The sequence below is a fragment of the Sus scrofa genome, chromosome 13 (genome assembly GCF_054392235.1).
Source record: "Sus scrofa isolate SSC_HxYL_T2T_F1_AM1 chromosome 13, Sscrofa_HxYL_maternal_Yorkshire_Landrace_v2.0, whole genome shotgun sequence".
NCBI classification, from domain to species: domain Eukaryota; kingdom Metazoa; phylum Chordata; class Mammalia; order Artiodactyla; family Suidae; genus Sus; species Sus scrofa.
Genome location: NC_139395.1, coordinates 177,117,162 through 177,130,860, shown reverse-complemented (window position 1 = coordinate 177,130,860; position 13,699 = coordinate 177,117,162). Strand labels below are relative to the sequence as shown.

Genomic DNA, 13,699 nt, shown 5'->3' with positions numbered 1-13,699 from the left:
CAACTACCCAGGACATCTACTGAACATTAGAAGAAAAACTCAAACACCAGAAAAGACAAGAAGGATCTCCATGTAACAGGGTAGGACTTAAGAGAAAAAAAAAAGGTGGAAGTGGGTTGAGACTTGCACCCTAGGGAGGGAGCTGAATGACAGGAGAGTTTGCTACACTTGGAGAGATTGTTCCACCTGTTAGTGGAGTCCCATCACCAGCAGGGTGACCAGCTGGGGCAGGAAAAGAGCTTTGGATGTTTCAAAGAAACCAAAACAGCCAACCTGTGGCAGGCAGAACAGAATAAGACATACATAGAGGGTTTGCACAACTGCCTTGTGTGTTCAAGCCTGAGATACAAGTCTGCATATAATATCAGGGGCTATGTGCTAGAGTGTACAGGGTTTAGAGTATATTCCTGAGGTTAGGACAGTCACTGGCTATGTGAGACAGCCTGGAGGAATGGAAGGGCAAAGTACCACAATTGGGAATATTTGGACAGGTGGCCCAGCTGCCATAGAGGCTTAACACCATTGTTAAGTAGCGTGTGAGTGGTGGGGTCACCATTACAACCTCCTCCCCCAAACAGGTCCCTGCCCCTGCAAGTTCTAGGGGAGGCTCCATCTGAGATGGACTGCCTGAGCTGGATGCTGCCTCCTATCAAGCCCCACCACCCTCCTCCTGGAGCAGGCTCTTATGCATCCAAATCTCTACCCAGCCCCATCTCCCTACACACACCCATCACCACTCTGTCCCATGTTCACTTGATACCTCCAAATCAATCACAGCCACCCTGGTGCCCTGTACCCCTGCTGCCTCCAAAGCAGTTGCAGGCAACCTGGACCCCTGTGCACCTACTATCTCCAAAGCAGTAACCCACTGCCTGGCCCCCTGTGCACCTGCTGCCTTGGGAGCAATCACCAGTGTGTTGTTCACACATAGAGGTGTTATTGAAATCACAGCTGAGCCCCAAGGACCCTGCCACTAAGGAGAAGGACCTGAAAACGCTCCTCCAAACTATGCAAACTCTGTATGGATTTACACCTCCATTGCCAATCTTCTAAAGTCAGAACTGATGGAACAATCCAATGATGAGTGCACCCACAGCTGAAAGGGGTCTGGCTTTAGTAGATATGGTTTTTTTTGGGGGGGGGGTACATACAGGGCATGGTCCAGGCCAGAGTCTGCACTGACTCCATAACTCTCACACTGGGCCAAGGAGCATGAGTACTGCAGCCCTGGGTCCTGACCTTAGTAGATCAGCACTGGTGGCCAGATGAAAACAACGCCTGAGAAACACCAGGACCAATAACTAATGTACCCATGGTTAAGGTGGGGGTGAGAGCAGTAACAACAACAGTGTACTTTGTGAGCCTCCACAATGTTGAAAGGTGAGACAACAGAGCACTCTCATAGGTGACAGCTCCAGTGAAGCAATATTCAGTTGTTCCTCTCCCAGTGTGAATGCTGTAATCCCTTCAAATTCACACCATGCATCTGAAACACAGCTCAGAAACAATATTGGTGTTTCTACTCCAACAAATCAGGATCAGAACCTACCCCTTACAGGATTGTGAAAACCACAGAGCAAATAGGAGGCACCACTCAATATCCAGTGAAAGCTCTAGTCACCACAACATCAGGTACATCTCCTATCAAGAGGATAATGGCAAGCATACACTGAGAAAAGAGGTGCCAGGCATCTAAACTAAAAATAGCTCTCCTGCCCCCCTCAAAAAAATAATCCCAGAAGGCTGCTTAAAGTCATACTAAGCTGATAGACACCTCGAAACACATCCCTTGACAAGGCCTGAACCACCAGAGGGACAAGACTCAGCCCACCCAAAAGGAAAAGGATACCTGTCTCTCAAACAAGAAAACCTGCACAAACCCCTGAACCAACTTTACTGAGCAGAGGTCAAATACCAGAAGCAAGAACTAAAAACCCTATAGTCTTCAGAAAGAAGACCACAAAAATAGAAGGAACGACAAAATGAGATGACAGAGAAATATGTTTCCAAAAACGAAACAAGATAAAAGCACACAAAAACAACTGAATGAAGAGGAGATAGGCAATCTACCTGATTAAAAAAATACAGAGTAATGATATTAAGGATGATCCAAGAACTCAAAAAAAGAATGGAGGCAAGATTCAAGAAATTATAAGAAATGTTTAATAAAGAGCTGAAAGAGTCAAACAAAAAGGGAACAAAGATGAATAACATAATATCTGAAATGGAAAAAAATGCATTAGAAGGAAACAACAGCAGAATAACTGAAGTTAAAGAAAAAGGAATTAGTGATGTGGAAGACAGGGTAGTGAAAATCACTGCCACGGAAAAGAATAAGGAAAAAAAAATGAAAAGAAATGAGGATAGTGTAAGAGATCTTTGGGAAAACATCAAATGTATGAACATTCACATCATAGGGGTCTCAGAAGGAGAAGAGAGAGAGTGAAAGGGCCTGATAAAGTATTTGAAGAGATTATACATGAAAGCTTCCCTAATATGGGAAAGGAAATACTCAAGCCCAGGGAGTGCAGAGCGTACCATACAGGATAAACCCAAGGAGGAATACAGCAAGACACCTATTAATGAAACTGACAAATTAAATATAAAGAATAAGTATTAAAAGCAATAAAGGGAAAATCAATAAGTAATATTCAAGGGAACCCTCCTAATAAGGTTAATAGCTGATTTTTTAACAGACACTCTGCAGGCCAGAAGGGAGGGCCACAATATGTTTATAATGATGAAGGGGAAGAACCTACAACTGAGAATACTCTACCCAGCAAGGCTCTCATTCAGATTCGAGAGAGAAATCAAAAGCTTTACAGACAAGGAAAAACTAAGAGAATTCAGCACAGCCAAACCAGCTCTTTGACAAATACTAAAGCAATTTCTCTAGATTGAAAAAAAAAAGGCCACAACTAGAAACAATAAAAGTATGAATAGGAAAGTTCATCAGTAAAGGCAAATGTAAAATAAATCATCTGCAGAGAAACATGATATAAAAACTAGTGATTTTGGGAAAAGGAGAGGGCAAATGCAGAATATTGGAAATGCACTTGAAATTAAGAGACCAGTAATTTATGTACATAGAATGCTATATGAAAACGTCATGGTAACAAGGAACCAAAAAACTACAGTGGACACACTGGTTAAAAAAATAAAGCAATTCAAATACAACGCAAAAGATAGTCATCAAATCACAAGAGAAAAGAACAAAAGAGGAAGGGAAGAAAAAGCCCCAAAATAACAAATCCAAAACAATTAATGAAATGGCAATGAGCACATGTATATTGATAACTTCCTTGAATGTAAATGGGTTAAATACTCCAAACAAAAGACACACTCACTGAATGAATACCAAAAAAGGAGACCGACATAGATTTGCTGTCTGTAATAGACCCACTTCAGACCTAGGGACATAAAGACTGAAAGTAAGGGAATGAAATATATTCCACACAAATGGAAATTAAAAGAAAGCTGGAGTAGCAATACTCAGACAAAACAGACTTTAAAATAAAGATTATTATAAGAGACAAAGAAGGACACTATCTAATGATCAAGAGATCAATCCAAGAAGTAGATATAACAACTGTAAATATATATGCACCCAACATAAGAGCACCACATTTTATATGGCAACTGCTAACAACCATCAAAGGAGAAATTGACAATAAAACAGTATCAATGGGGGACTTTATCACACCAATTACATCTATGGATAGAATCATTCAAACAGAAAATCTATAAAGAAACAGAGGCCTTAAATGACATTAGTCTAGAGAGACTTAATAGGTATTTATAGAACATGCCACCCGAAAGCAGGAAACTACACATTTTTTTGCAAGTGTACCCACATTTTTCAGGATAGATCTTGGCCCATAAATCAAACCTCAGTAAATCTAAGAAAAGCTAAATCACATCAAGCATTTTTTCCAACCACAGCACCTTGGGACTAGAAATCAACCACAAAAAAACGCTTCAAAAAATACAAATACATGGAGGCTAAACAATAAACAACCAATGGGTAAATGAAGAAACTGAAGAGGAAATCAAAAAATACCTAGAGACAAATGACAATGAAGACACAACCATCCGAAACCTATGGGATGAGGCAAAAACAAAAGCAGTTTTCAGATGGAAATTTATAGAAGTACAAGCCTACCTCAGGAAACAAGAAAAACTCAAATAAACAACCTAACCTTCCACCTAAAGCAACTAGAGAAAGAAGAACAAAAAACTCAAAGTTAGAAGAAGAAATCATAAAAATCAGAGAAAGAATAAGTGAGATAGAGATGAAGAAACTATAGAAAGGATCAATGAATCTAAAAGCTGATTCTTTGAAAATATCAACAAAATTGATAAATCTTTAGCCAGACTTATCAAGAAAAAAGAGAGAGTTCAAATCAATATAACTGGAAATGAAAAAGGAGAAATTATAACTGCCACCATGGACATATAAAGGATCATAACAGACTACTACGAGCAATTATATGTCAACAAAATGGACAACCTAGAAGAGATGGGCAATTCTTACAATGGTATGACCTTTCAAGACTGAACCAGGAAGAAAAGAAAATATGAAAGGACCAATCACAAGTTCTGATATTGAAACTATGACTCAAAAACTTCCAAAAACCAAAACGGCAAGATCTGATGGCTTCACAGAAAAATTCTATCAAACATTTAGAGAAAATTAATGCTTACACTTCTGAAACTATTCCAAAAAAATACCAGAAGAAAGAATACTCTCAATCTCATTCTATAATGCCACAGTACCCTGATCCCAACACCAGACGAAAACACCAAAAAGGGAGAAAATTAGAGATCAGTATCATTGATAACTACAGATGAAAATATCCTCAACAAAACATTAGCAAGCTGAATCCAACAATATACTAAAAGGATTACATACCATGATCAAGTGGGATTTATTCCAGGGATGCAAGGATTCTTCAATATCCATGAATCAATTGATGTAATATATACCACATTAACAAAGTGAAGAATAAAAATCACATGGTCATCTCCATAGATGCAGAAAAAGCTTTTGACAAAGTTCAATACCCATTTTTGATAAAAACTCTCAAGAAAGTGGGCATAGAAGAAACCTACCTCAATATAACAAAGGCCATATATGAAAAACTCAGAGATAACATCATTCTCAATTGAGACAACCTGAAAGCTTTCCCACTAACTTCAGAGGCATCATCTTTTTAGAAATGAAGACCCCCAGACCCCATTCCTGACCTACTGAAATAGACTTGCATTTTAATAAAATCTAAAGTGAAGTAAGCCAGAAAGAAAAAGACAAATACCATATGATATCACTTATTTGTGGAATCTCAAATATGGGATAGATGATCCTATATAAAAATAACAAAAAAAAAAAACAGAAAAAGATCATGGCCAAGAAGAGAACACATATGGTTTCTCAAGAGAGAAAGGGGAAGGAGTGGATGGATGGGCATTTTGAGGATTTTTTTTTGGATGGAAACTGTTATATTTAGAATGGATGGGCAATATGATCCTACTGTACAGCACAGGGAAATGTGTGTTATTGGCTCACTTTGTTGTACAACAGAACTTGATGAAACATTGTAAATCAACTATACTTTAATAATAATAATAATAATAATAATAATAATAATAATAATAATGATAAAAACATTATAAAAAAGAAAATCTCCAGGATATTCATAAGAATTAATGTTTAAGGGCACTAATCTATGCCACTTCATAATGTGGTTCTTGGTTTTGTTTTTCCTTTGCTCCTCTCCCTCCCTGACTTCTGCTTAGTAAGATTTATCACCTGACTTCAGCTTAAAATGAGGAGTTAGGTATATGTCCTCAATGGAAGCTGCAGTTTCCATGAAGAGGGCAACTTTATTGTGATTGGCTCCTGATGAGAGTCTAGAACTTTGGCCCCTTAAAATCATGTATAATTAGCTCAGACAGGACCACATTAATCCAAACACTCAGAAAATCAGAATTTTGGGATAAACTGAAGTTTGCCTAAACATGCCAGAATGGTCAGTGTTGTTGAAGGTAGTGACATAAAATGTAATTTCCACTGTTAAAAGTAAAACTGCCTACAATGACTTGATTTTAATGATTTCACAGGCTGCAATACACCCAAGGGACAACCTGGACTTCTCCTAAATGTTCAAGTCTACAATGCCCAAAGGAACAGCTTAGAGTTCTTCCCTCCTTTCTTATAAAACACTATTGTACAATTGGTTAACTATTCTATTCAAAGCAAATTTATATAAACAAAATTTCCTTATCTTGGGAAATGAAGCCTCCAAAATGAATCAGTGTGCAAGGAATTGCAGCTGTGTTGTTGTCATTCCAGTGATGCTGCATTATTTTCTCCTTAAAAAGCCTAACTCTTTGAAAAGATTGCCACCATTTCTTATGACATAGGTAAGACAGACATGAATCCTATCATATTTATTATTCTTTATATAAAATAGTCAAAATACTGTAAAAGCTATAATTTTAGATTACTTTATAATTTTATATCAATTTATAAGATTCCAAAAAGATAGATGAAAAATTTTAAACAATTAACCAATTCTCTGCATCTTATTTTTGTGGCTAAATCTGGATAAGCAAAATACCTGCTGGAAAGAGCTGTTCGTCTTAATGATTTATTATCTTTCTAACATAATTATAATGACTTTGTAATTACAAATGTACAAAGTTTGAACTAAAATATTACACAATCTAAACTTGATCTAAATATCAGATCATGTGTTTGTATGAAAGAAATCTTTATAGTTACATCTTTATAGTTAAAAGATCCATTCTTTTTAATTAATCACTGTTTATGATTTAACTTTTAAAGGAAGTTACTTAAATATTAACGCCTCTATTCTTTCAATTATTTTTGACAATAATTTCACCGAGTATTTAAAATAGATATATTATTTTAAAAACTTGCAGAAAATATCACTCCACCGTTCTTTCCAGATTTATGACTTAATAGCGGTCCACATGAATATTGAATTTAAGCATTTTATTTTTTTATATATTTTTTTACATATTTTTTATATATATATATATTTATATATATATATTTTTTTTCCCACTGTACAGCAAGGGGGTCAGGTTATCCTTACATGTATACATTACAATTACATTTTTTAAATTATCTAGTAATTTAAAATTGCATGTAAGGGAGTGTATTTCAAATAAAAAATATATTTAGCAACTGGAATTACTGGCATTAGTTATTATATAGCCTGAATTTGGCTCCAGTCTTTGGATCAATTTTACTTCACTGGAAAAACTGGTAGAGAAGAAAATGTTCTCAAGTAAACCCAGCAGAATTTCTAGAGAAAATCAGCTCTAGTTACTACAGTAACAAATATAAAGCAATTTTAACTGTGGAAAGAACTTTCCAGAAATTCTAGTACATTTTTTGAACAGTCAAAGCTTTTAAGGTAAATTTTAAAATTAATTTCTCTCATTTCCACATAAATTCCCAGGAAAATAAACTTGGAGTTTTGAATAAAAGAATAAGATTTCCAATGTTGACAGCTTTTAATGAAAACCAGGGTTAAGACAAGTATTTACCTGCAAACTCTCCCCTTATTATTTATCAGTCTTTACTTGAAACGGCCTGCATTTTCACTGGCTTGTCTCCCCTACACTTTTCTCTCCATGTCTCTGTACGTTCTTTCTATTTCCTCCCTCCATTGTTTTTAGTCCACCCAAATTTCTGCGTTCCATTACTCCTGCCCTCTTTATCTTCCTTATGCCTTCCTTTCCTACTCCTATTTCAAAAATTTCAAAAAGAGTATTTGAATGCTCTATAGGAAATAGCATTACTTTTGTCAATGGGCAGTAGATAAATTCCAATTGTTTTATAATTTCTTCTTAGCATTCCCCTCATGTTGTTCACCATGCTTCACACCATTCTATGATATCAACACAATTATAAAATGGAATCATTTCTGGCTAAAAGCACTAAAATCTCTTTTTCCCCACACTCGATGGCCTCTGTTCAATCCTATTCTACCAAAGCATTCATTCTGCCAATTGGTGCTATACTTCATTGTGTCCTGTGTCTTTGTTCTCCTTATGCTCCCAACACTCAACTCTCTAGTTTCCCTTCTGCTTCTTTGATCACTCTGCTTAGTGTCCTTTTCTGGTCTCTCTCTTTTACCTCTTTTGTTAGAGCCAGGAAAAATTGTTTGTAACCGAAAATTAGCTGGTTGAATTGAAAGTGACTATACGATAGAAATTCCAGAGAGATTGGATGGATCACCTGAAAAGTGGGCAGAAGTAGAAGAGAGCAATACAGTGAGTCTAAAGCCAAAATCAAATCCCTGCACTTGCCAATAGGAGCTCCTATCACTGCAGCTGAACTTTGGATGCCAAAGCTCACACTGGTAATGCAGTTGGTGCTAATGTAGGGTGCATTTCCTGGGGTCTTGATATGGATGCCTTGGCTGACTTTGCAAACAAAACTCTTGTTCCTTGTCCTTTTCTTCTGGATATTACGAATCCAATGTTGGCGTGTTTCTCGTCAAACTTAGATCAAGTCTCCTCACTCAAGGTGCAAGCGGGATGGGAAAGTAAGTTTCTGGCATTTTTGCCTGATACCAAGACTCGTGCGGTAGAAAAGAGGATCACTTTTTAGCTACCTAAAAATGATGTCTATCCGCTTCAAAACTTCTTTCATAAAACTCCTCAAGCATCTTTCCACACCCTTCTTTTACCTTATGCTCACTTTCCAATGGTTAGGTCATTCATAAGTGTGCCTTCAGCTACCAAATGACCTCCATAAGCTCTAACAAACTCATACTACTAAGCTCTCTTACCTGGATGTTCAAAGGGTGCTCTGACCACAGAGTGGCCAAAGCATCTGAGTTCTCAAACTCAATTTTCAGTGACCATTTACCCATCACCAAGTGTCTCCTCTCTCCTTCACTGACCACCTTATTCACAGTAAATAAGTCACTGAGTCCTAGCAACTCTACATCTTGATGCATTTTAATCTATCTCTTTGTATTCCCATCAACATATCACACATGGACTAAGAACCCAACATGAATTTGAACCAACCAGAGAGCATATTTAAAGCACAGATTATTAGGCTTCTTTCTTTAACCCACTGAATCAATATCCATAATCTGTATTTTGTACAATTACTTTCCAGCACATTCTGTTATGCATTCTTATTTGAGAACCACTGGATAAGAGTATCAACATCCTAATAAGTACCCTTGACTTTAGTTTTTTCTCCCTATAGAATATTTTCTGTACTGCCAAATATTTCTTTTTGAAAAAATATCTATGATGCCTTTCCTTGGCTTAAAAGTTTTTAGCACATCCCTACTATCTGAGGAATAAAGCTCAAGGTCTTTTTAATGGCATGCAATTCATTTTATAATAATTCAAACTTTTCCCCCTAGACCCTCATCCCTGTCACAACAGAATATCCCTAACACACTCAACTATCTCCATAAATTTAGCTCATATATTTATAAGCTCTTTCCATTCTTCTAAGCTTTCATTTCTTCCACATTTTTTGAAATGAAATAATTGCATTTTCTATTACATTAATTTCAAAAATTGGTTTCCATTTTTAAATTAGTAGTAAATAAAAGTAAGGGTACTCTGGTGAGTGTATGGTTTTATTTAAACTACTTTCTTCCAATATTCTTTTATTTATCTTAGTGAGTTCTCTCTTTACATTAACTGCATTTCATTTCAGGAGCCAGCCAATAACAATATGGATACGACAAATTCAACACTGCTGTCCGTATTTGTTCTCACAGGACTTCAGTATCCACTGGAGTGGCAAATCCCCCTGTTCCTGGTGTTCTTGATAATATACCTCATCACCACTGTGGGAAACCTTGGGCTAATTTATCTTATCTGCAATGACCCTCAACTTCACATTCCCATGTACTTATTCCTTGGGAGTTTAGCCTTTGCAGATGCTTGGATATCATCTACGGTGACCCCTACAATGCTGGTCAATTTCTTCACAAAGAGTCAAATGATATCTCTCACTGAATGCAAGGTACAATTTTTTTCCTTTGCATTCAGTGCAACCACAGAATGTTTTTTGCTGGCAACAATGGCATATGACCGTTATGTTGCCATATGCAAACCATTACTGTATCCAGTGATTATGAACAATAGACTATGCATCTGGCTGTCAGTCTCATCATTTGTAGCAGGAATTATTCATTCTATGATACATGTAGTCTCTTTATGCAGGTTGACCTTCTGTAATTCTAACATAATACATCACTTTTACTGTGACATCATGCCATTGTTTAAGATTTCTTGTACTGACCCTACAATTAATGTTCTAATGGCATTTATTTCCTCTGGGTCAATACAGGTGTTCAGCATTCTGACTGTTCTTATCTCTTATACACTTGTCCTCCATACAATTTTAAAAAAGAAGTCTGTTCAGGGCATGAGGAAGGCCTTCTCCACCTGTGGATCCCATCTCCTATCTGTATCTTTATACTATGGGCCTCTTCTTTTCATGTATGTGCGTCCTGGATCTGCACAAGTAGATGATCAAGATATGATGGACTCTCTATTTTACACTGTCATAATTCCTTTCTTAAATCCAATTATCTATAGCCTAAGAAATAAGAAAGTCATAGATTCACTGACAAAAATGTTAAAGAGAAATATTTAGATCTCATACTATTATCAGTTCTCTTTTTATTGAAATAATCACGAAATTGTGCAGATTATATCTGACTCAGTTTGGGCTGGTGTTCAAAGTTTTTCTGCCCAATTGTTTTAATGACTTAAATGTTTGTACCAACATACTCCTTAAGATATTTATGTATATTGTTAAAAATATAAGAAGTTTTAAATAATTTTCATGTCACATTAGAATAATTGAAGCAGAAATCAAATGAAAACCTTTTACACACTTATATATTATTGTATATTCTTCAATGTAATATATAAAATCATTAAGCAATGAAATAGTGCAGTTCATCTAAACAGGACTTGATCATATTGTTCTTCATAGTAATACAGCTGCAGAGCCTGGAGAGTCTACCACATTTAACTCCACAGTGAAGGCAGATTTGTGTTTGAGTGAACAGATGCATAGAATACTACTCAGCCATAAAAAAGAACAAAATAATGCCATTTGCAGCAACAAGGATGGAACTAGAGACTTTCATACTGAGTGAAATAAGTCAGAAAGAGAAAGACAAATACCATATGATATCACTTATATCTGGAATCTAATATATGGCACAAACAAACCTTAAAGAAAATCATGGACTTGGAGAAGAGATTTGTGGTTGCCAAGGGGAAGGGAGTGGGATGGATTGGGAGCTTGGGGTTAATAGATGAAGAGTATTGCCTTTGGAATGGGTTAGCAATGAGATCCTGCTGTGTAGCACTGGGAACTGTGTCTAGCCACTTATGGTGGAGCATGATAATATGAGAAAAAAGAATGTAAACATGTATGTGTAACTGGGTCACCATGCTGTACAGTAGAAAAAAATAATGTATTGGGGAAATAAAAACATTTAAAATTAAAAATTAAAAAAAGGTCTTTAATTAAACTTTATTTGGGACATGGTGAATTCTCCCATCACCATAGGGATTCAACGCTCATGTCACAGAGAAAAATTTTAAAAATGTGGGTCATGTTTCTGTACAGCAGAAACTGACAGAGCATTGTGAATCAACTATAAAAAAGGGATGGAAAAGCAATCAAGAAAAAATGAGAAGTAAGTTAAGACAGTGAAGTCAGAGCCAACTTTTATGAGGCTGTTCTTACCCTCATTTCTGAATAACAAGAAGAGGGAATTGCCCTTTATTGTCTATGATGCCTTGAAAAGCACTTCTCAGCTGATTCTGTAGGTTGTAGGATGGTCTGAAAACCTGCACTAATTCAGAAAGCTAGGAGATGAAATTGCAGAATTTAATTGGGATGGGCTTAGATAAGAAAAGAGAAGTGACAAAATATAATCAAGATTGGATTAGAGAAGAAAACAGAAGTGGCAGTGTCATGAAATGGTCAAGATTGCTGGATTGTTTTTTAAATATTAAGCTGTCAAGAATAAGAAATCATTAATATAGGTTATTTTTTATAATGTGCTGTTTACACAAGGGTTTCAAATAAATATTATGAAAGTGTTTCGAATAATGTTAAGTTGATATGACGTAACAGTGCCTAGTGGTAAAAGAAAATAAGCAAGATTTTGGGGTATTTTGTGCTCCCAAAGTCTTTTAACATTAGCTTTCATCTCCATGTACAGTAAATGACCAATCTTTGGGTCCACTCCTGTCCTTCCTTTCTGAACACTGAAATTCCATATACTTACTGTGACTGCTGAGGACCTTACCCTAAAAATCTACCTGCTTCTGTGTTTTGAAAAACTCTAGGTACTTATCTCCCATATCTTATTAATACTTGTATGTCCTAAATACAGCTGCCAGGTTAGGAACTATGATTAAATTATACTCATTTTCAATAATTTCTAATGGATTGACATTGCTATTAGTTTATGTGCAAATATGGTATTTGTATCTAGTTCCGTATAGGTATTCACGCAAATGATTCTTTGTTCTTGTGTCTGTCCAGATTATAGGACACACACACACACACACACACACCTTTATTTTATTTATACCTCCCCATATAACATCTTTCTAATTTTATTGCTATACTATTGCTATTTCTTTCTATTTCCACCTCTACCTCTCTCTCCATCTTCCTCACCCTGATGTTCTCATCCTGGTATTAAAAGGACCTTTCAAATAAAACCTTGGTTTAACTCTGAAGTCCCTTCATAATTCTCTTAATGGACCCTGTGTTATGCCCAAAATGGGTTGCAGAAAGCATTCTGGACACCCTTTAGTCTCTCAGGTATATGCTTTTGCTAATACATGTCTCTCTACACACTATATCCCCCCTCTACTGAAAATGACTAAATCTTTATTTACAATTCAAATGGTATCCTTTCTTTAAGGTTTATCTCAAATTTACATATTTCAGAATGAATTTCCATACTATATTGAAGAAAATACAATGCTTACTGACTTGAAACATTTAGCAGTTTATTTATTCTCTTGCTCAGTGGTTAATGATCTGGTATGGCCATGAGCTGTGCTGTGTAGGTCACAGATGTGGCTCAGATCCCATGTTGCTGTGGCTGTGGCATAGGCCAGCAGCTGCACCTCTGATTAGACCCCTAGCCTGAGAACATCCGTATGCCATGCGTGCAACCCTAAAAAGACAAAAAGACAACAACAGCAACAACAACAAAAACCTGGGAACTATTTATTCTTCTTAGGCCACACTTGGCCTTCCATGATACTAATTTTGGGCTACAATATTTTTTAATGAATTAGATGTCCTACTCTTTACTTTTTGCAGCACTTAGCACTTAGCACAGTGGCTTATACACATGAGGTTGAATAAGTATTTGTGATATATTGTAAAACTGAATTGGGGACCCAAGAGCACAAATATATAGAATATACTAAGAATATATCACTCATTTTCAGTCTTTTAATGAGCCCCAGGAGACTACTGGGCCTTGGAAGGCTGCTACATTTGCAGCCCAACTTCTTAAGGTTCTTTCATGATAATTACAAGTAATGTACACTGAAAGTTAATTATCTTGTTCTTTTTATCAATATGCTTGGCTCTTGAGATAGACTATGACATATATAAAGGAGAACCTATTCA

At 36.3% G+C, this 13,699-nt stretch overlaps 1 protein-coding gene across 1 annotated transcript; it reads left to right on the top strand.

The window, feature by feature from the left end:
• Window positions 1-9,736: 9,736 nt before the first annotated feature.
• LOC100623293 (olfactory receptor 5H2-like) lies at window positions 9,737-10,672 on the top strand. Its single transcript, XM_005657126.2, has one exon. It carries the CDS (start codon window positions 9,743-9,745, stop codon window positions 10,670-10,672), a length of 930 nt encoding a protein of 309 aa, XP_005657183.2. The 5' UTR covers window positions 9,737-9,742.
• The last annotated feature ends 3,027 nt before the right edge of the window (window positions 10,673-13,699 follow it).

Excerpts from the sequence above, each read along its gene's own strand:
- LOC100623293 (XM_005657126.2), top strand. The coding sequence starts at position 9,743 with ATGGATACGACAAATTCAACACTGCTGTCCGTATTTGTTCTCACAGGA.